The 22,374-nt window shown below is 38.6% G+C and overlaps 1 protein-coding gene and 1 long non-coding RNA gene across 10 annotated transcripts in view; one reads left to right on the top strand and one right to left on the bottom strand.

Annotated features, from left to right (window-relative positions):
- The window catches only part of GFM2 (GTP dependent ribosome recycling factor mitochondrial 2), a 53,780-nt gene extending 31,520 nt beyond the window's left edge, over window positions 1-22,260 (bottom strand). The window contains exons 1-10 of one of the 9 annotated variants that reach the window (XM_081520621.1): window positions 22,111-22,260; window positions 15,553-15,639; window positions 13,350-13,434; window positions 11,655-11,712; window positions 11,108-11,205; window positions 8,823-8,948; window positions 8,024-8,112; window positions 3,428-3,516; window positions 1,660-1,720; window positions 1,215-1,394 (exon numbers count right to left, since the gene is read on the bottom strand). In XM_081520621.1, the coding sequence (XP_081376747.1) occupies window positions 1,215-1,394; window positions 1,660-1,720; window positions 3,428-3,516; window positions 8,024-8,112; window positions 8,823-8,948; window positions 11,108-11,205; window positions 11,655-11,712; window positions 13,350-13,434; window positions 15,553-15,615 (849 nt within the window). In that variant the 5' untranslated portion in view covers window positions 15,616-15,639; window positions 22,111-22,260. Of the gene's footprint in view, window positions 1-1,214; window positions 1,395-1,659; window positions 1,721-3,427; window positions 3,517-8,023; window positions 8,113-8,822; window positions 8,949-11,107; window positions 11,206-11,654; window positions 11,713-13,349; window positions 13,435-15,552; window positions 15,640-19,817 lie in introns of all 9 variants that reach the window. The other 8 variants (XM_081520625.1, XM_081520623.1, XM_081520624.1 and 5 more) reach the window with 8 other exon arrangements.
- On the top strand, window positions 15,104-21,123 carry LOC145517659 (uncharacterized). The gene is made up of 2 exons (XR_014062235.1): window positions 15,104-15,337; window positions 18,616-21,123. It is a non-coding gene; the product is annotated as an uncharacterized LOC145517659 (long non-coding RNA).
- Window positions 22,261-22,374: the final 114 nt, after the last annotated feature.

The raw sequence follows: 22,374 nt of genomic DNA on the forward strand, positions 1-22,374 counted from the left end.
CTTTGCTCCGCTTCCTTCTGTACTCCAAGGCCAAACTTGCCTGTTACTCCAGGTGTTTCTTGACTTCCTAATTTTGCATTCCAGTCCCCTATAATAAAAAGGACATCTTTTCTGGGTGTTAGTTCTAGAAGCTCTTTGGTACAAGTCAAAACACCTCAGAGGAGAACCAGTTTTGTACCTAATTACTGATTCCACTTGTATTCTTTTTATGCCCCCTCCACCGCAAATCAGAGAGTATAGCAAAAGAGGTAAGAGCTCTAGCTCTAACTAAGACAGATCTGGGTTCAGATTCCAGCTCTGCTGCTCATGAGCTATATGACAACTTATTAAAGCACTCTAAGCCTCTGTTTCCTCACCTATGAAATGGAAATACTATATAGGACATCTGATAATGTAAAAAAGATGGACATACTCTTTGACCTAGCAATTCCACTCCTATATTTAGCAAATTCTTGCAATGTGTGCAAAGAGATACATACCAAGATGTTCACAGAAATACTGTTCGCAACAACAAAAAAAGAGGAAACAACCTCAAGTCCATCCGCAGGAGAACAGACAATAAACTGTAGGATAATATTATCCTGGAACACTATAGAAGACTGAAAATGAATGAAGTATAACCACACATAATACATGAATGAATCTCCAACATGTTGAAAAATGTAATAAAATACAAACAGTATCATTTAAGTGAAAGTCGGTCAGCTGTGTCTGATTCTTTGCGATCCCACGGGTTATATAGTCCATGGAATTCTCCAGGCTAGAATACTGGAGTGGGTAGCCTTTCCCTTCTCCAGGGGATCTTCCCAACCCAGGGATCAAACCCAGGTCTCCTGCATTGCAGGCAGATTCTTTACCAGCTGAGCTACCAGGGAAGCCCCATTTCATTTAAGTAAAATTCAAAAACATGGAAAGTGAGGTATATGTCTGTAGTAAACTATAAAGCAAAGCAAATGGAAGATAAATACTGCAATCAAGATGGTGGTGGGGGGGTGGATGATTAGTGGATGAAGGGAGAGAGAACAGGAAGTAGCACACAGAGATTCAAGAGTATTGCTAATATTCTACTTCTTAAGCTGGGTGATGATTACACTGGTGTTCACAGTATTATACTTTATATACTCCGTATGTAAATTTAGATGAAATGTCACAGTAAACATTTTTTAAAGTTTCTAAATATTTAAGCAATTGTAAGCTCAAAGTATTTACTTTACTTGTTCAATTAAGGCATTCCTTGCTTCCGTTGTTTCTTTCAGTAATTTAGGATCACTCATTTCCAAGAGGGGTTTTCTCTCAAAGTCTTTTCCATCATCTGAATTGGAATTCCAAAGAAGTTTTTCTTTACCTATTACATCCACCACTCCTTTGAAAGCTTTGCCTTCACCAACTGGTAACTATAAGTCAGAGTGAGATAAACACTTTATTAAATGATCATTAGAAAGCAATTAAAACTATACTGGTGATAAAACTTCCCCCACTCACTCCCAAATGTCTCTTATCATCATTATCATAATTTAAATCTATTTTTCTTATATCCTAACTTCTTCCAAAAGGATTTGAGATAGCTTCAAAAATGTATATAATAATACCACAATAAACTGATATGGAAACTAAGAAGGATCTGTTCATATTAATTAAACCAAATATTAATCAACCAACCTGTAAAAGCAAAGGTTTTGCCTTCAACTTCTCTCTGATGCTTTCAACTGCATAGTTAAAACTGTAGAGTAAAATAATTTAAAATGTTAAGATTCTTAAAATAGGATTTAAGAATGTTCTCTAAAATTATAACCCTAAATTGCTCCTAATGTTCACCATTTAACATTTTTCCACAGGATGTCTTGTCTAATCTTTTAATGTTAATTTCAGATTAACAGTCCCTGGAGAAGGGAATGGCAACCCACTCCAGTACTCTTGCCTGAAGAATTCCATGGACAGAGGAGCCTGGCAGGCTACAATCCATGGGATCACAAAGAGTCGGACATGACTGAATGACTAACACTTTCACTTTTCAGATAAAAGTGATTGAGACTCTATCATAATTCTGTAACACGTGTATTTAGGGTATTTTATTATTGTGAGCTTCATTTAACTAAAGTTTGAGGTTAAGGTTAAATGAATTGATCCAAGTCACACAGAATAAACTGGAGTTAAGATTCAAATGCAAGATTTATGATTACAAGTCAAAGATTCTTTCTTCTAACAAACATCAATACATTTGCTATCATACGTGACTACCCACTTTCTTCCAAGAGCCAGCCTAATTTTTCTATACTTTTATCTCAGGCATTTTTCATATCATATGCTATACTGTTCATTTCTGTGCTAACACTAGGGCTGCCTACCTACGAAACACATGCCATCTGTGGCATGTGGGCTGATTCATACATACATGCAGATCATTCTGGTCCCAATGTCTTTAAGCAGCAACCTAGTATCCAGTCATCTCCCTCCCATCACTACAGGTTCTGTCAGTCAGTACAAGCAGTAATTCTATCTCAAGGAACTCCAAACAGAACATGGTCAGAACCTTAGTCTAGCACATTTTGAAGGTTGCTGTGCTTTTACTAATCAAGACAAAAGTCCTTTAAACCAGCAGCCTTAGAATTACTATACAGAGTTACAAAAACAGAAAGTAGACTTGTGTGGTATTAGAAGAGACACGGTTTATGGCTTCTTACTGTCACTCTCATACCACAGATCAGGGTTGCTCCCTTTCACATTTCCCCAGAATCATCAGAATTCTTAATTCTCGCCCTTTCACATTTTCTCCAAATCCTTCAACATTCTTGATTGTCTGAGTTCTGTTCTCAGAATCACGTGTCCATTTACGATTACCACTCTAAGTCTGCAAAATCACCGCTACATCTCAGCATTAACTTGATGGCCCTACATACAGGTCTCAGAACACTATGTTCTCCTTCCCCGTTTCTCTTCATGGAGAGCATTTTACCCAGTAGCTAAAGGAAATCGGGGACAAGGAGGAACACCATTCACTGAGGCAACTACAGGAAACAATTCTCTACCCTCTACCGTTAGCAATGACAGGAGCACCATTCAGCAATACAAGGACTCAGCCATACAATTCCAAATAGAGCCAGTGGAATCAGCAAGACATCACTCTGTCAGGAGCCTAAAAAATAGGATAAAGCCTCTCTACCTTAGAATCAGACTGCTTCATCAGCTATCAGCTCTCTATTAATCCCACATTGGGATTACTTTATCTATTATCTATTAGCTGCTTTGAATTTTTTTTAAATGGGACTGAACTGGGATACCATGGAATAGATACCATGGATTGAACTGGGATACCATGGAATAGATTATACTTTATAGGGAATAGCTGTTTCCAAATTTAAGTTATAGTGCATTAAAAGCTCAAATGATATTCTTACTTTGATAAGCCAAAGAAACACATTTTAAATACCTTGCCCCAATTTTGTCCATCTTGTTTAAAAAACAGATTCGAGGTACCTTGTGCTTATCAGCTTGCCTCCATACTGTAAGAGTTTGTGCCTAAAGCAAAGATAAGGAAAAAAACACATATTTGACAAAAACAACTGTTACTACACATGTAATAAGCAGACCTCAGCCTGTATTATAATGGAACTGGGCCCCATTCTAGCATAGCTAGTACCACTGCACATATACCTCTGGATCCACTCTCAATGCTGTCAGGTTAAAACAGCTAAGAAAATGATCAAGTATGACTGAAGATTATGCTTCAAACTGAGAATACTTTGGGTGAACCAGGTTGCAACACAAAGGAAATGAACAACTGAGAAATACTGGGAGTCACAGAAAGAGGATTTAACCAAGAATCACAAGACATTCTTTGTTTGGCTTCACCTTCTTTAGTAACAATCACACTTGGTAACATCATACAATAATGACCTCATCAGTTTTCTGATCTGTGCATTATGGACTTTTGCCTTAATTAATTCAGACAGTTGTGATGTAAAAAGAACAAACAGGAATGTACTATAAAATGCTACTATGACAAAAATCAAGTATTTTTACTTTGAATGTTTGAATACTCATGTAAAATGAAGAAAACTTAAGGAGGGGAAAGGAAGCCAACAACTGTATTTCTAAGTTACAATTCTCATATGCTTTTTTATTTGGCTTCTTTTAATTCTACTTTCTGTACATGTTAAATACAAAGTTTGCCTACTAGAGTCTAGACCATTAAAAACCTAATATGCTGACACTGTTAAAACAGAAACCAGTTTATCATTTGTTCTATTAGGTAAAACTTAATATACAATAAAATACAGCTGACCCCCGAACAACACAGGGATTAGGGCGCAAACCTCTGCAAAGTCAAAAGTCCACTTATAACTTTACAGTTGGCCTTCCCCATCTGCAGTTCTGCATCTGCAGATTCAACCAACCATGGCTTATGGAGTCTGAAGCCCCTATCTAGTGAAAAAATCCACTTGTAAGCAGACCCATGAAGTTCAAACCCATGTTGTTTGAGGGTCAACTGTATACAGATTTTACGAGTACAGTTCAATGAATTTTGCTAAGTGTGTATACTTGTAAAACTCCTACCCCAATTAAGAGATAGAACATTAGAGATTTTCATGTCCGAAGATTCACTCTGCCTGTTCTTGAACCTCATATATATACCACGGCATCTTTCACCCAATGTAATGTTTTTGACATTCATTCCCATTGTTGCATATACTGGTTAATTTTTACTGCTAAATTCCTTTGTACAAAGCCTGGCATGCTGCAGCAGTCCAGGGGGTCACAAAGAGTTGGACACAACTGGGTGACTGAACAACAACAAGGACAAGTATATACTTAATTTTACAAGAAACTGCCAAATAGTCTTTCACTGTGGGTATAATATTTTACAGTCCCACCAATGTGTTAAGAGTTCCAATTACTACACATCCTCAACCAAAATTTGCCATCATTCTTTTTAATTTCAGCCATTCTTGTGGGTATGAAATGGTCTCTCTCTGTAATTTTAATTTGCATTTCTCTAATGACCAATGAAACTCAGCATCTTTTCATGTGCTTACTGGCCATTCACTTGCTTCTTTGGTGAAGTATCCTTGATTCAAGTCCTTTGTCTTTTTTTTTTTTAAATTGGATTGTTAGGTTTTATTGGGTTATTACTGACATGCAGTTCTTCAAATATTCTGGATACAAGTCCATGGTCATACACATGTACTGTGAAAATTTCAGTACATACTTCCAAGACAATAATACTCTCTACATAATCAGATGTTGTTGCACTCTGGAAGTTTAGCATTCTAACAGTATTTTTATCTAGCATTATACATCTTTTTCACAGTCTAAGGCCTACTTTTGCTTTTTAAGTTTCAAACATGTAATTTTGATGAGGTCCAATGAATCAATTTTGTTTTTTGTTTCCTGTGTCTTCTCTAAGAAATTGTTACCTAGTGGCTCCACTAATTTTTATGTGGGTTGGAGGGGGGATATACATTATAAATTTCCCAAGAAACAAAACATATTAAAAAATAAAACTCCTATCACTCCACCTGTCAGCTAAAAGCTCATCTACTATTTTAGCAAATAATAGCCTCCTGTATCACAAATCCAGAAACTTCCTACTAAGCATACTTCAATCTTGTAAATAATGTAATCTGTCTGAATGATTAAGTGTCAAATGCCTGTAAAGAATAATGATAGGAAGGATGCAACCATTAGGAAATGAAGTAACTCAAAGAAATACAAATAATACTGTACAATCCACCTCAGACCTCAGTGTCAGGCTTTATATCAAGCAAATATCACTGTCTGTCAGGGGTCCTCAGGTGGGGCTTTCAAGAACTGTTTTATGTCCCCTCCAACTTTTCATTTGAAACACTTCAAATCTATAAAAAAGGGGAAAGAACACTGCAATAAATATTACATGTACTCTTCATTCACCTAGATTTACCAAATATTAACATTTTGTTGCACTTGCCTTTTTTCTCTCTATATATAAACATGTGCCTCTGTACACATTATGTGTGTGGTGGCTGTGAAAACGTGCCACTTGAAACTACTATGAAGCGCACGATTAACTGATGGTCCCAATTGTTAGCCTTCTAGATCAACACCATGTTCTTTCAAGGGCCCCCTTCTTGGGGGCTGTTCCCAACCAGTGACTGAGTCCAGCAGAGTAATAATGTAGGTCTATTCCCACAAAACATGGGTTCCTCTAACAGGTGACTTTGGTTTGAAAACTCTCCAGAGCATAGTCAAACTCTTTTGTAACTGTGCTGTAGCCTGAGACTCTTCCTCCAGAATCCCTTTCCTACCCGTCTCCTTCACAGGTGTCAGCCTGTCCTGTGGTCTCAACACCCTCTGCCACTTCTCTCTTTTCTCCCTTTTTATTCCCCCCAATAAATCTCTTCTACATCTAATCCCATCTTGGCACCCAAACTAAAACCATGTGTGTACGTGTGGGTGGATGGCAGCTGAGCCATGAGATCATGTTGCAGGTACCATGACATTTCAATCCTAAATACTCCAGCATGCATTTCCTAAGGATAAGGACATTCTCCTACATAATCAGTTACAAAGACCACATTCAGGGAAATTTGACATTTTTTAAAAAATTTCTGGCCGCACCTTGTGGCATGTGGGATCTTAGTTTCCATGAGGGATAGAACCCACACTCCCTGCATTGGAACAGCAGAGTCTTAACCACTGAACCACGAGGAAAGTCCCCTGATACAATACTTTAATATACATACTTCATATTCAAAATCTGATTTTCCCAAAGATGTCCTTTGTAATCTTTTCTTTTTGATCCAGGATTCCACTGAAGAGGTTATGTTACATTTAGTCTTCTTGTCTCTTTAGAATTTTGTAATCTAGAACAGCTTCCCAGCCCCCTCCAACCCCAAAGTCTTGGCCTGCTGTTTTGGAGAATGTCTTTCATTTTAGATTTGTTAGTCTGTTCTCTCACAATTTGAGCCAAACATTTTTGCCAGAAAACAATATCCTTCTTAGTGCCTCATATCAGGAGGCCCATGGTGTCAATCTGTCCCATTTTGGGGGGATGCTGATTTTGATCCCTTAATTAAGATACCACTTCTAATAATCTTCAGATTACAAGAACTAATATGGTTCTATATTCAAGGTAAAGCCAATCTTGAGGTTACAAAACAAACAAAATACCAGCTAAAGAGAACATAACAGACCCCAGAGCAATAATTTAAGAATTATTGCTATCATTTTCAGGATTTATTCAAGGAGATTTACACTAAGTTTTAGGAGAAAATCCTTCATGTGTTGCTTGCATTTCTGCATGTTTTATCAGGAGAAGCACTGACTGCCTGTGTTCTGGACTGTCTTTTCAAAGATGTTTGTAGAGTGAACAGTTCAGAAACAGACAGCAGTTAGTGTCTCCTTCCAGAGCAATAGGCAGGAAAGCTTACAACCCTGGGAGACAATGTATCCCTTCAGAGCAGAGAGCAGGCATGTCTACTGCCCATTATAAAATACCTGTATTCTCTAAGCACAGGGTTCCACTGTACATGCAGCTGTCATCTGACCTCTCTTTTGTCACCCTAAGGGAATTAGGGCTTGAGGAATCAGCACAAGGAAATGTTAACACTCTGGATATTGCTATTTTGGTGACTAACATAGTCCTTCATCCTTGACTCTGACTTCTGCCAGAATCCATAAAGCTATGGCAGACTAACTTGTTAGCTTGAAAGTAAGACTCCAGCTCTTCTCAAAACCAACTTTCATTATTTCCTACAGAAAAGTAAATTTTACTTTCCTTTTACTCTGAAGTACATGAGATCATATACAGATCTCATCTCAATATTAAATTCCAAATTATTCCAAATTCTTTTCATCGTAATTGGATTTATATGAGCTTACCAAATAAAGGGTTATAATAATACCAATTTGAGCTTATGAAATAAAGGGCTATAATAATATCAATTTCAGCTTACCAAATAAAGGGTTATAGTTAAATCAATCTGATGCATTCTACTTTTTTAAAAAAAATCATGCTTTCTACCTTTACTTTGGCAATATTTTTTACCTCTACACCAGCAGAGGCATCAAACACGGCCACTGCACCATCTAACACTCTCAGGCAGCGCTCAACTTCCAATGTAAAATCCACATGACCTAAGAAAAAGATGAGAAATAGAACACCTAAAAATCTTTAAACCACCACCCCCCCTACCCCACATGATCCAGCAATCCCACTTTTGGGTATACACCCGAAAGAAATGAAAGGATAATTTCAAAGAGATATTTACACCTCCACATTCAGAAGGGCACTATTCACAATAACCAAGAGGTGGAAGCAACCCAAATATCCATCAATTTTTTGTATTCAAATATTCATCATATATTTTTGTACATACACAAAATTTTGTATGTATACCGTAATGTCTTACTTATGGGCAATGGAATACTACACAGCCTTAAAAAGGAAAGCAATACTGTCACAGCCTACAATACACATGACCCCTAAAAAGCTTTGCTAAGTGAAATAAGCCTGTCACAAAAGGACAGACAGTGTACAATTCTATTATAAGCAGTATCTAAAGTAGTCAGTCTCATAGATCTAGAAAGTAGAATGGTGGTTACCAGAGATCAGTCAAGGGGACAAAGAAGAGAAGCTGTTTAAGGGTACAGAGTTTCAGGTCAACAAAATGAAAAATTTCTGGAGTTCACAATAACGTGAACATGCTTAACTCTACTGAACGGTACTCTTAAAAATTATTAAGATGGTGAATTTTACATGTTTTTTTACCACGATTAAAAACACACACAAATAAAAAAACCTCAAAATAATATAGCACCTCTGCACTGCTGAAACAGCACTATACCTGGTGTATCAATAAGATTGATTCTATACCCCTTCCAATCAAATGTGACAGCAGCTGACTGAATAGTTATGCCTCGTTCTCGCTCTTGAGCCATGAAATCTGTCACTGTGTCTCCATCATCAACATCTAGCCAGGAAAAAAAATGACATAGTTAGGCTTAAAAGCAAGTATATTTTATAGGCCTTTGATTTCTACCTGGCATAGTTTAATTTGCTCTAAGAAAAACTGTTCATAAAATAATTGATTTAATATTTAAGACTCTTAATCCTTTTCTAAATTAAGCATCATTCTAGAAAAAGTTTTTTTAGCAGATGAGTAATTATTCCATAAAAATACTTTTTCTGTATTAACGAAGATTAAACTCTTTACATATTTTAATTTTACTGAGTCATATAGTTCTTTCATTTTTTTCCTAGTTTAAATTTCACTATCCCATCTTTACCTGATGTTCCTCACACCCGATCCCTTGACAGGAGGCAGAGTAATGCCATAAAAGAGCACTGCTGCTGCTGCTGCTAAGTCGCTGCAGTCGTGTCCTACTCTGTGCAACCCCATAGAAGGCAGCCCACCAGGCTCCCCCATCCCTGGGATTCTCCAGGCAAGAACACTGGAGAGCACAGACAAACCAAATTTTAATTCCAACCTTATCACTTCTCTGCAATATTTTTAAAATTTTTATTGGAATACAGTTGCTTTCCAATGTTGTTAGTTTCTACTGTACAGCAAAGTGGATCAGCTAACTCTTCCGCAAGTTGGGCAAAAGACTCTTTTGCGATCTCATGGACTGTAGTCTGCCAGGCTCCTCTGTCCATGGATTTTCCAGGCAAGAATACTGGAGTGGGTTGCCGTTTCCTTCTCCAGGGGATCTTCCCAACCCAGAGATCAAGCCCGAGTCTCCTGCATTGGCAGGTGGATTTTTTTTTACCACTGAGCCACCTGGGACGCCCCATTTTCCCATTTACACAGCAAAAAATTCCATGAGACATTCATGTGTTTATCATTATGATAGGAACCTATCATCATGAAGATTCTCATCTTGAGTGGTTTTATCCTTTATAAAAGTCTCAGCCAATTTCAAGGACCTAGAAAAATGGTTCTCAATGGAACACATTTCAAAATCACTGTGGTGGACTCCCCTGGTGGTACAGTGGGTAAGAATCTACCTGCCAATGCAGGAGACATGGGTTCAATCTACGGTTCATGAAGATTCCACATGCCACGGGCAACTAAAGGCCATGCACCAAAACTACTAGGCCCACGTTCCGGTGCCCGCACAGCCTGTGTGCTGCACCTACCGAAGCCCATGAGTCTAGAGCTTGCGCTCCACAACAGGAGAAGCCACTTCAATAAGAAGCTTATGCACCACAACAAAGAGTAGCCCCTGCTCACTGCAACTAGAGAAAGCCTGCAAGCAGCGATGAAGAGCCAGTGCAACCAAAAAGAAAAAAGAAAAAAACTGTTTCACCAGAGATAAGGAGCGAGGTAGAAAAAAAGAATCACAGTTTCTGACATATTATAATAAAAAAAGTAAATTCAAACTTAGGTAAACAATACTATTACTGAGGGTTAAAGATTAACAAATTCCTTTCTTGTTCTGCATGAGAATTTGACCTCTGGTTAACTTTCCAGCTCTTTTCTCCTAGAGCCCAGAAAACAAGTATGCCAAATGCACTGCTAGGCAATATACTTAGGGAAAAAATAATTTATGATTGGTAAACTACATCTGACTTGGGAAGGATTAACAATGGATTATAAACACCTGACGAAGATACGTAGCTTTAGGTTTCCCTGAGTGGGGTATGGCATGTCCTCTGTGAGAAACCCGGAAGGCGGCCCACAGAGCTGTAACAAGAGATATTCACTCCTCCGAGGCATGAGCTTTCCCAGCCAGAGCGGCTCCTGTGGATCTCCTTATCTTGCACCTGAGCGACCACTTTTGGGTGGCTAAAGAAGACAGTTTCCACAGAGCTCTGCAGGCTGCTGAAAGAACTTCTGTAGGAAGGAACACCTACTGCTACTCTGCTTGTAAGCTATGTTTCCTATCCCAGAGACTTCTGAGGAGACCGGTGCCAACTGTAGCCCAAGACACATGAGTCTGAATGTTCAACTGAAACTAAAAAGATCCTTTGGTGAGTACTGTAACTACCTGAACTTTATGTTGTGGCTTAGACAGTACTGCCTCCATGCCATACTCAAGATCTCTGGGTTGACTTCTTAATCAAAATATTTCCCAATGATGTTTTTTCTAATGGGGGTGAGGAGGGAGAGAAGGAATCCAATCTAACCTCCGAGTGATCTTGTGTATCCAGAATAATATAATATTCTTTCTGTGGTGGTAGTTTTTCCTGCATCAATATGAGCCATAATTCCAATATTACGAATTCTGTTAAAAGGGAAGAAAAAAAAAGACACGTATTATAAGGTGGACATTACTAAAACTGTAAAACCAAAATATTTATGCTGTGCAACTTTCAAAACTGGTTAGTATTTCAACATTTTATATAAAAGTGTAAAAACTAGAAAAATGGATAACATATCACTATCACAGTATTCTGACAAAACAGCTAAGTAACCAAAGTGCTAACTACAATTCTGTGAATATCTTATATTTATTTCTATGAAAAGTGTGCTGCTGTAACATTAAAAATTCCAAGCACTGAATTGAGACAACAGCTTTTAAGAGACAAACCAACATCTATTTATAGTTAATTAGCTAGGGCAGGAAGTTATAGAAATTAGAGCACTCACTAAATGCTGAATTAAGCCTGTGAGAGAAACCTGTAACGTTTCATGGCACCCTATGGAAAAGATAGTATCAATGATGGGACTTACTTAGCAATAGGAGGATTGATGATGGAATGAAGGGACTTGATATCATTTCCTATTAAACCTAATGGAAAGAGTGTTAAAATTGAACTGTTAAAGAAAATGTCCTTAATTTATAAATTAAAGAAATTAAAAGAATTTTAAGCAAATAGTATAATACCAATTAAAGTAAAATTCAAACTAAATGTAACACTCATTTACCTAAAATTTATTTTTTGCACTAAGAAAGCTTGATCTTGAACCAAACAAACAGCAACAACGAAAAATGCACAAGGTCTTTCCTGGTGGTCCAGTGGCTGCACTGGTCCAAGACTCTGCACTCCTAGTGTAGGGGGCCCAGGTTCAAACCCTAGTCAGGGAACTGGATCTCACATGCCACGACCTTAAAAGATCGCATGCCATGACTAAGATCCAGCACAGCCAAATAAATAACTTAAAACCAAAAAAAACAAGAAAACAAAAACACATCACACAGTCCTGTAAACTGACACTGTCAAGACTTGAAGAGCAAAGAGTGATACTCATATCATCTGACAATGGTTTTTGTACAACTTGGAACCTACCGTGCCTCAGCAATTCCAAGGACATAATACCTTTAAAGACGGCCTGGGAGGTGTCACTGAATAGGAAAGCTATAATAATCTAATACTTATAGAAGGCCAAATAGTATTTCTGGAATAAAAAAGTCCATGATGACTTACTCCACACTTACCATTTACTCTATTAATACTACAGAAACAATGCAGTTACAATTATAAATTTAATCTACACCTTTCTGCTATTGAAACCAGTTCTCCCAAACTTCTATAATAAATTATGAAGACTTCTATATATTTTGAAAACCTGATGGCAGTCTGAAGACTGGATGATAATCTGTACTGCTATGAATAAATCTGCATGGGCAAAACACAGAAACCCCATACTCACCAATAGTGAGTGAGTGAGGTCCCTCAGTCGTGTCTGACTCTTTGCGACCCTGTGGACTGTAACCCACCAGGCTCCTCCATCCATGGGATTCTCTAGGCAAGAGTACTGGAGTGGGTTGCCATTTCCTTCTCCAGGGATCTTCCCAACCCAGGGATTGAACCCAGGTCTCCTGCATTGCAGGCAGACGCTTTACCCTCTGAGCCACCAGGGAAGTCGAATAAGGCAGGCCATTAAATTCACATATCTTTACAAGTTACACAGCCAATTGGTATTTTTATTCCAGTAGTCTCACATGACAAAGATGGCAGTGAGAACTGCTACAGAATGAAGCTACAGGTGAACCTTGAACAACAGAGGTTTGAAGTGTGTAGGTCCACTTATCTGAGGATTTTTCCAACACATGCACGCCACAGTACTATACAATCTGCAGCTGGATGAATCCGCACATGTGGAACTGCTGATGCAGTGGACTGATTCACCTGCTACACCTCTGAGCCAGCTACTCAAGCCACCAACCCTTCCCTTTGCTCAGCTCAAGAGGATAGACAGCACATGAGAAGTGTAAGTTGACTGATACTACCACCTAGCGTCTACCAGAATACTTCAATTCCTAACAATCTCAAAGAAATAGCCAAGAAGTAAAAGAGAGCCACCGTTTTAAAAATGGTTGGAGATCCCTAATAAGGGAGATTCTCGCAAATGAGAGAGAAAGAGACAGAGAAAAGGGAGAAAGCAGGCAGTTTAAGAAAGATGAGAAGAATCTAACATCTGTACCTGGTATGGAACTGTAATTTCTTCCAAGAAGCACATGTGGCTTTAATCTTTTTAGACTTGCTCTTATTTTAGAGGAACACGTATTCTGGTGAGGAGAAAAAGAAACGTTAATTTTATTTCAGCGTTAACTTTTTACTGTAGCTTTAACATCATAACTATGCTTTGAATCTCCATATAGTAGTCCCAGTTTATTAACTCCAACTCTTCTAAAAAGTGACAACACAAAATTACACAAGAGAAAACTAAGGCTGAAGTTAATGCTGCTTGCCCTTTCAAGCTGAACTTAGATGATGGCTCTTCCAGATCTACAGCATTAACATCACAGGGACCTTATTTGAAAGATAAATTCTCAGGACCCATTCCACCCAAGAGAACCAAACTCTACAGATAGGGTCAAATAATGCATCTTAACAAGCCTGCCGTTCATCTGTAGATGGACATCTAGGTTGCCTCCTCATCCTAGCTATTGTAAATAGTGCTTCAATGAACACTGGGGTACATGTATCTCTTTCATTTCTGGTTTTCTCAGGGTATTTGCCTAGTATTGGGATTGCTGGGTCATATGGTAGTTTTATTCCTAGTTTTTTAAGGAATCTCCATACTGTCTTTCACAGTGGCTGTATCTATTTACAGTCCCACCAACATTGCAAGAGGGTTCCCTTTTCTCCACACCCTCTCCAGCATTTTTTGTTGGTACACTTATTGATGATGGCCATTCTGACCAGTGTAATGTGGTATCTCATTGTAGTTTTGATTTGCATTTCTCTAAAAATGAGTGATGTTGAGCATCTTTTCATGTGTTTATTAACCATCTGTATGTCTTCCTTGGAGAAATGTCTGTTTAGGTTTTTTTTTTTTTACCACTTTTTGACTGGGTTGTTTGTTTTTCTGGTATTGAGTTGTATGAGCTGCTTGTATATTTTGAAAATTAATCCTTTGTCAGTTGTTTCATTTGCTATTATTTTCTCCCTTACTGAGGGTTCTCAGCCCAATAACTAGGACATGGAAGCAACCTAGATATCAGTTCTAGAGTCTATTACACAGAGTGAAGTAAGTCAGAAAGAGAAAAACAAACATTGTATATTAATGCATGTGTATGGAATCTAGAAAGACAGTACTGATGAACCTATTTGCAGGGCAGCAATGGAGCTGCAGACACAGAGAACAGACTTATGGACACGTGTGGGAGTAGGAAGGAGAGGGTAGGACGAATGGAGAAAATTACCTGGAAACATAACCACCACCATATGTAAAACAGATAGCCAATGGGAATTTGCTGTATGACTCAGGGAACTCAAACCGAGGCTCTGTAACAATCTAGAGGGGTGGGATGGGGTGTGAGGTGGGAGGGAGGTTCAAGAGACAGAGGACATATGTATACCTATGGCTGATTCATGCTCACATATGGCAAAAACCATCACAATATTATAAAGCAATCAGCCTTCAATTAAAACTAAATAAAGCAAAAAAAAAAAACCAAGCCTCCCAGGTGACTCTGACAGCTAGAAAGCTTTTAAAATACATTCAGAGGACAGGGAAGGGAGGGAGAAAAAACTAGCATTTTTAAAAGCTCCCAAGTATCTTCTTGTAATGTTCCCACATAGAGGTTGAATGTTCTCCATCAACTTATCCCTAGACCACTAGACTTAATGGCTGTCAATATATCTGGCATTGTTGCAGTTAGTGTATGTAACAATCTGCCTTTCATGATGTCAAGGAATGCATACCTGTGATTTCTGTGTTATTTCTACATTAGTTACCAAGTTGCTGGCAATAAAACACTATCATTATAAGATAATATATTAAGAGTAGAGAAGAGACTCAACTAATTAAATTTCTACTTCATAATGACCAGGGTAAGACAGTATCATCTCTCAAAGGGTGTACATTCTGAAAGCATCAAAAATGGAAACACTGAAGAAAATCTGTGTAACTCCTTGGGCCACTAATGACCTCAAAATGGAATATAGTCTCAATATGCTGCACAGGTAATTTTAAAGTAGCAAAATGAATTTATAGACTAATGATAAGGCATGCTTCTTGTTGGCTACAGACTCTTCCATACTCCCTGTTAAGAAACTGCTGATATACTAGTGTAAGAAATACAAAATTCTTATACTAGTATAAGAAATACACTAGACCTTCAGGGAAGTCAAGTAACTGAAGTTGTCAAAGTACATTTAACTTTACAAGAAAAGCTTACATTAAAGTAGTGCAAGCTGGATATTTTCTTCCGATTCACTGCAAATATCCTTAGATTGGACATCTTGGCCTTCTAAACTGTTATTCTCTGAAAAAGAAATAACAGAATTGCAAAACTAACCTTATGTATTACATGTTAGACATATGTAACGTAAATGTAGTATATTAAGTAAAAATGTATTACTGTTAAAAAGCACAAAAAATACTTTTAGCTATCAAAAAGTCAATGCATAATTCAGAAAATGAAAACTCAAACTAAACATGAGAAACATGGTTCTCAAGTCCCTTATTTTTTCAGCATCTTCAAGAAACATGTGAAGATACTGCAGAAAAAGATATATTGAAATTACAACAATACACCAAGCAAAAAAGCATTTTATGTTTAAAAAAAACAGAATTAAGTACAGAAAGATAAGCATCTACATGTTAAGTTGGTACCTTCTCACTGACAGTATGACTTTTGGGTTTATCTGTATATTCTAATTTTTCAAGCAGAAATATATAGAAGCAAGTCCTCTTCTATGATCATGGAAAGTTAGTACCCTTAGTTTAAAAAACATATACTAAATATTCACCATGCATCAGGTACTCTCTCAAAGCAATGAGAAAAATGCACAGAAGCATATGAGACGAGGCGGGGTGGGCACCAAGTAAACAGATAAGGTTATGGAAGTCACGTCAAAACTCATTATTATCCTTTCTAAATCTTCTCCCTTTTGTTTCTTAAGACAGAAACATTCACTACCCTTAGTTAGGAAGCCATCAGTCCTTTTGATTTGATTTCCCAAATATATCTTGAATCCATTCCCTCTTCATTTCCAATACCAAACTTCAGAATATTTGCAAAATAATATATGTTAGATTCATTCTAAAATAGAACAATTTCAGAATTCTACCATAACAGAATACAAAAAGCTCACTAATATGGCTTGATCCCACATTGCAACCTTTAAGAAACTATCACTTGTCAAAACCTGGTATATAAGTTGATCCACAATTTTCTGAAAAGACTATTAAAATACTCCTCCTTTGCCCAACCGCTTATATGTATGCCGCTAGATTTTCTTCAGACACTTCAACCAAAAAAAATTTAAAAATACGTACATATATATATATATATATCGAGAAAATTTGTATATATATCAGGAAGATATATATATATATATATATCAACGTGTTTATATATATCGGGAAGAGTCCCTGGAGGAGGGTATGGCAACCCACTCAGTATTCTTGCCTGGAGAATCCCATGGACAGAGGAGCCTGGCGGGCTACAGTCCATATAGTTGCAAAGAGTCAGCTTAGCACGATACATAGTAGTAGCAGCACAATCATAGTAACATAACAAATAGAGAAGCAGATGTAAGCTGTTTCCTGTTAAGCCAGACATTTAAAAGACTTGCAAAATTATAAAACAATATAAAACACCCTTCAAACTAAATTTTTGTTTTTGAAAAATAGGTATTTTCATTACAGTATATTAATGACATTAATATCTAATGGATTTATTATTTTAATGAATTATTAAAACATTTTAAAGTTTTGCTTTCATTTCTAATATGTGAGTATCAATTATAACCCATATAAACAAAACTGTTTTGAGTTCTCACTCATTTTTAACAGCAAAGGGCTCCTATAGACCAAAAGTTTTTAACTTATTCCACCAATGTGTTTCCCAAAGTAAATGCCCAGGATTATTATTTTAGGTTACAGAGGAAAAAAAAATTTACTAAACAAATGTTAGAGACAAAAGCCAACAAAATCTATGATTTCGTGCATGCACGAGTGCTCCTTTGTGCCCAGCTCTTTGTTGCAACCTTATGGACTGCAGCCCGCCAGGCTCCTCTGTCCATGGGATTCTCCAGGCAACGGGTTGCCATACCCTCCTCCAGGGGATCTTCCTGACCCAGGGATTGAACCTGAGTCTCCCGTGTTCTCCTGCACTGCAGGTGGACTCTTTACTGCTGGGCCACCTGGGATTTTGTAGTATTGTTTACATGAAATCATTTATGTAAAAATGTCAATTTAAGGAAAAATACTAAGTAATTAATATTCAGGTGACATTCAGTTGTCACACTTAAAAAGGTAGTACTCAGATCACTTAAGTGGGAAATACTGCCTGAATCCATCATCTTGTCAATTTTCTACTTAAAAACCTGTAAAGTCTTTTAATATGACAAATTTGCCCCTAACTACCTTCACAGCCTTGTACTCTCCTACTTCTACTCTATTCCAGGAGCTCTAGCCCAAATTCCTCTGAAACACCATGCTCTGACACCTTCGCACCTTTGCGTGTAATGGTGCCACTGTCTGAAAGTAGTCCTCAAATCCCCAAAGCCACACACCTGGCAAATTTCTATTCAACCTTCAAGCGTCAGTTTGGAATCCTTTCCTAATCTCCTACAAAGTTTTCATACCATCTTCTCTCTTTTCATAATACTTGGAACTTATATTTACTCATGACAAATACAGTATTTCCAAGTTATCTCCACTACCGACCCCAAAGGAGGGATCTTCGATCATCAGCCTAGCACCATACCTCAAACATTTTTTTGACCTACGAAGTCATTTAGGGCCTGCCACTGAAATTCTTCTTCCTCTTGGCTCAATGATTTTCAATGAAAATAGTTTCCTACTTGTACTATCAGATGATTCTTTATACAAGGTCCAGACCTCCTCAGGCTTAGACAACACATAAGTACAACTGAGGCACTTTCCTTGGGGATCTAGTGTTTTTAAGACTCCACACTTCCATTACAGGGGGTGCAGGCTCAATCCCTCACCAGAAACTAAGATCCTATAGGACAACTGGGCATGGCCAAAAAGTAAAAACAAACAAAAAAAGTAATGAGCAAAGCCCTATGGGGCCTTCCCAGAACAGAGGCCCCTCCCAAGTCCTCCACTTGCCTGTTGTCTGTAGAAGAACTTTATCCTCTAGGTCTCCCCCAAGTTCCAAAGAACTAATTTAATAAGAGAAGTGAGAAAGTGTGGAAATAAAACAGCCAAACGATAAAATAACAACAGTTTCCCCATTCTGAACCCTGTTCTTTGAGCTGTTTTGCAGACACTGAAACCTCCAGCAGGTGGAAGTTAACTATACGATGCCAACAAGCAGGCAGACTCCAACTGACCAGAGCGACTCTCCGTGAGCAGATCACACACCCACAATCCCCCTCCCTCTCCCTACTTTTAAAACCTCTCCTCGAAAGCCTTCGGGGAGTTTAGGCCTTTTAAGCATTAGCTCCCTAGGCTCCTTGCTCCTGTGTGTTAGTCCTCAGTCGTGCCCGATGTTTTGTGACCCCATGGACTGTAGCATGCCAGGCACCGCTGACCATGAAATTCTCCAGGCAAGAATACTGCAGTGGGTAGCCATTCCCTTCTCCAGGAGATCAAACCTGAGTCTCCTGCACTGCAGGCAGATTCTTCACCATCTGAGCCACCAGGGAAGCCTTGCTTGGTACCCTGCAGTAAACACTGCACTTTCCTTCTCCACAATCTGGTGTCAGTAGATTGACTTTATTGTGCTCATGCAAGTAGACCCAAGCTTGTTTCGGTAACATTAGTACTCACTAAAAGGTGTGACACCTTATGTTATGAAAAGGGCAAGTAATGAGGGGAAAAAAGCTAAATATCTGTTCTAAATTATCAACAAGTTACACAATCTATAAACAAAAGAATCCACCGACTATTTAAAACAAAAATCAGTGGACTATCATGTCTGTAAGGCTTAATACACAAAAACAGGAATCATGGGACACTAAAATACAATCACAAAATACACTAGTATGCAAGCATAAATGAAGATGCTGTTCCTGAGGATGAAGTAATGTATTAATAGGAAAAGAGATTCTAAAGCATCAAGATAAAATAGTCTGTTTGCATATGGTATTTGCTACCTACCACACTTAGTAATTTTTCCTGCATCAGAAACTTCAATTCAGATTTGTGTCATATTCAATATTCTCAGAAAAGTATCAAATATGAATCAGGTCAATATGTTCATCATTGATTAATGTCAATCCCTACTGTCATTTTTGCCTTTTTTTCTTTATAGTGAATAGATCACCTCGAGCTATCTATCTAAACACTCATTTTTACCACAGGATTTACGTCACAAGTTCTAAGATGAGCTATTTATCTAAATTTTAAAAATTCGTCTAGCATTTAACTTCATTCAAGAAAAAAGCTTGGCAAAAAAAAAAAAGCTTGCTAGAAAAAAAATGCTCAGTAATTAAAGATATTCTTAAAGGTCAACTGGAAAAGTACCTTCCAATCCCTTGTTCTTCTAACATTTAGTGAAGCAACACAAGGAGTTGGTTATTGGAAACATGACAATGGGTAACACATGATCCCCGGCCTCAGGAGAACTGTGACCTTTAAAAACCCTGCATATCAAAACAACAAACATTTCATTCATAACACCTTCTGCATGGCTTTTACTACCGTACCTGTTCTTCCTCTTTAACAAATCAATTTACAAAGCAGCTCTCACATCCTCCTGGCTTGTTCTTCTAACCTTATCTATACCAATAAATACTATCAGTATCATACAGATCAGAGGAATACGCTGTCAAGCTTCTGAAAGCCAAAATGCAAAGAGTGGGTATCTAGTATATACTTTTGGGAGATGCACCAAAGTAGTGATGAGACCCTTCTTGGCTACTGCCAGTTAGATAGGAAGAAATTTTTTTAAGGGAGCTTTTTGCTAACATTGATTAGTTTAGGCCATTTCTATCCCACAATCCCAGGTGAAAGTAAGAAGAAATGATAAACAACGTAGCAACAGCTTTGCCTCCTCTTTTTCACACAAATCAAAATGTGACTATTGCTTAACCTCTAAAATATTTTCTACTTCTGATTCAGAAGGGAAAAGGGCATATGGCTTTGAGAAATACAAATGAAAAAAAAAAACACCCCACGAGTTCACAATTTAAACAAACCTATTAAAAACTTCCATGAACTGGCAGGAAGCAAAAAGAAACCAACACGTAAAAGTTCATACTGTATGATTCCAATCATGTCAATTTACAACAGAGAAAACTAATCCATTCTGTTCAAAGTCAGGATAGTAGGTACTCTTAGAAGTGAAAAAGGCCTGAGGAGGTCTTCTCATATGAAGGTCATTTCTTGATTTGGGTGCTGCTTATATGGGTATATTCAGGTTTTGAAGAATTCACTAATAATGTTCATCTACAGTACACATTTGTCTCAGTGCCACAATTATTACACATCAATAAAGTTATTTAAAACTCTCCATAAACTTTTAATTATACTAGAAATGTCAAGTGGGCTTTCACTTGTGGTGGGAGAAAGCCAACTGGACTCTAGTCAGAAGACTTGCCTGAGTCCCAAGTCTTCTATGATCTTTAATGACTAACTTCAAATCTCTGAGGCTGTCTTTTCATCTATCACATCACATGATCCACATGAGAATTTAACTCAATTAACAAGAATTTATTGTCTACCACTGTCTTCTAGGTAATGGGGTTAAAAGTAGTGAGCAAAAAATAACAATCCCTGCTTCATGCTGTCTCTAATCAGTAGATACAAACAAGAAACAAAAAGAATAAAACACAGCATCTCCTATGGCGACAGGTGCTACAGCAAAGAATTAAGCAGGAAAGCGGAACTGAGGCAGCAGTAACTGTAAGTAAGGAGCTCATATGCTGTGCTGCGCTTAGTTGCTCAGTCGTGTCTGACTCTTTGCAACTCCATGGACTGTCCCGCCAGGCACCTCCGTCCATGGGGATTCTCCAGGCAAGAATACTGGAGTGGGTTGCCATGCTCTCCTCCAGGGGATCCTCCCAACCCAGGAATACAACTGGGATCTCCCGCATTGCGGGTGGATTCTTTACCATCTGAGCTACCAGGGAAGCCCAAGGAGCTCATGGAAGGCCTCAACAGAACAGTGAACTGAATCAGGTGAGGAAGGCAATACCAGGTGTAAATGTATCCCACGAAGAGTCTACGTAATTTACTGCAGTTGGAAATATACAAATGCTAATTAGAATGAGTTCGGGTTCTAAAGAAAATAAGTCACATTAGAAGATGAAGGCTTAAAAAAACTGCCCCAAATCCATGCTCTAAGACTTTGGGAGACGAATAACTGAATGACGTTCGTTAGAGAAACTTCAGCGACCGTGCTTTCAAAGGTAAAACGGACAGCTTTCTTCGGTACCACTAGAGAACGACGAAATGCAAATTCACACCGCCCTGTGCACCAAAAGGCCTCAGGAATTTCAGAAATTAGTCCGAAAAAACAGGACGCTGTCTTTCTTTTCTGACAGTCGTTAAGGCTCAGTAATTTTACTTTCCTCTACAGTAAGTTTTCACGCCTCCGCATCCTTCTCAATCGTGCACACATTACACACGGTGACAGGAACAAAGACCAGTCGCTCTCGCCAGAGGGAGAGAAAGGCCCACATCTGGGGGAACGCCGAGGTGAGGGGGCGGGAGACTGCGGTTCTCGTGTCGGCCTGGCTGTAGCATCCCAGAAGGCCTCCAGTGAGCTGCGTGGTCCAAGGCACGCGGGAGCCGCACGACGCGGCCCGGTACCTACCCGGCACTCGGTCGCATTCGGAGGCCGTCTTTTTCCCGCCCGGCTAGTGAGAGCGCAGGTGCCGGCCGCAACCAAGAGTGCAAAGGCCTTACGTCGCTACGCTCTGTCTCCGAGGTCGCCCTAACGGTGAGCGGAACCTAAATCTGTTTCGCTTTTCCTCCGTCGGCGCCGCACTTCGCCACTTCCGGCAGCGCCCCACTCAAAGGCTGCCGGCTAGCAACTTCCACCCTCTTAGCTGAAAGTGGAGAAAGGAAGCTCGGAACG

The sequence above is a fragment of the Giraffa tippelskirchi genome, chromosome 8 (assembly GCF_054371585.1).
Source record: "Giraffa tippelskirchi isolate mGirTip1 chromosome 8, T2T-mGirTip1v1.2.pri, whole genome shotgun sequence".
Taxonomy (NCBI): Eukaryota; Metazoa; Chordata; class Mammalia; order Artiodactyla; family Giraffidae; genus Giraffa; species Giraffa tippelskirchi.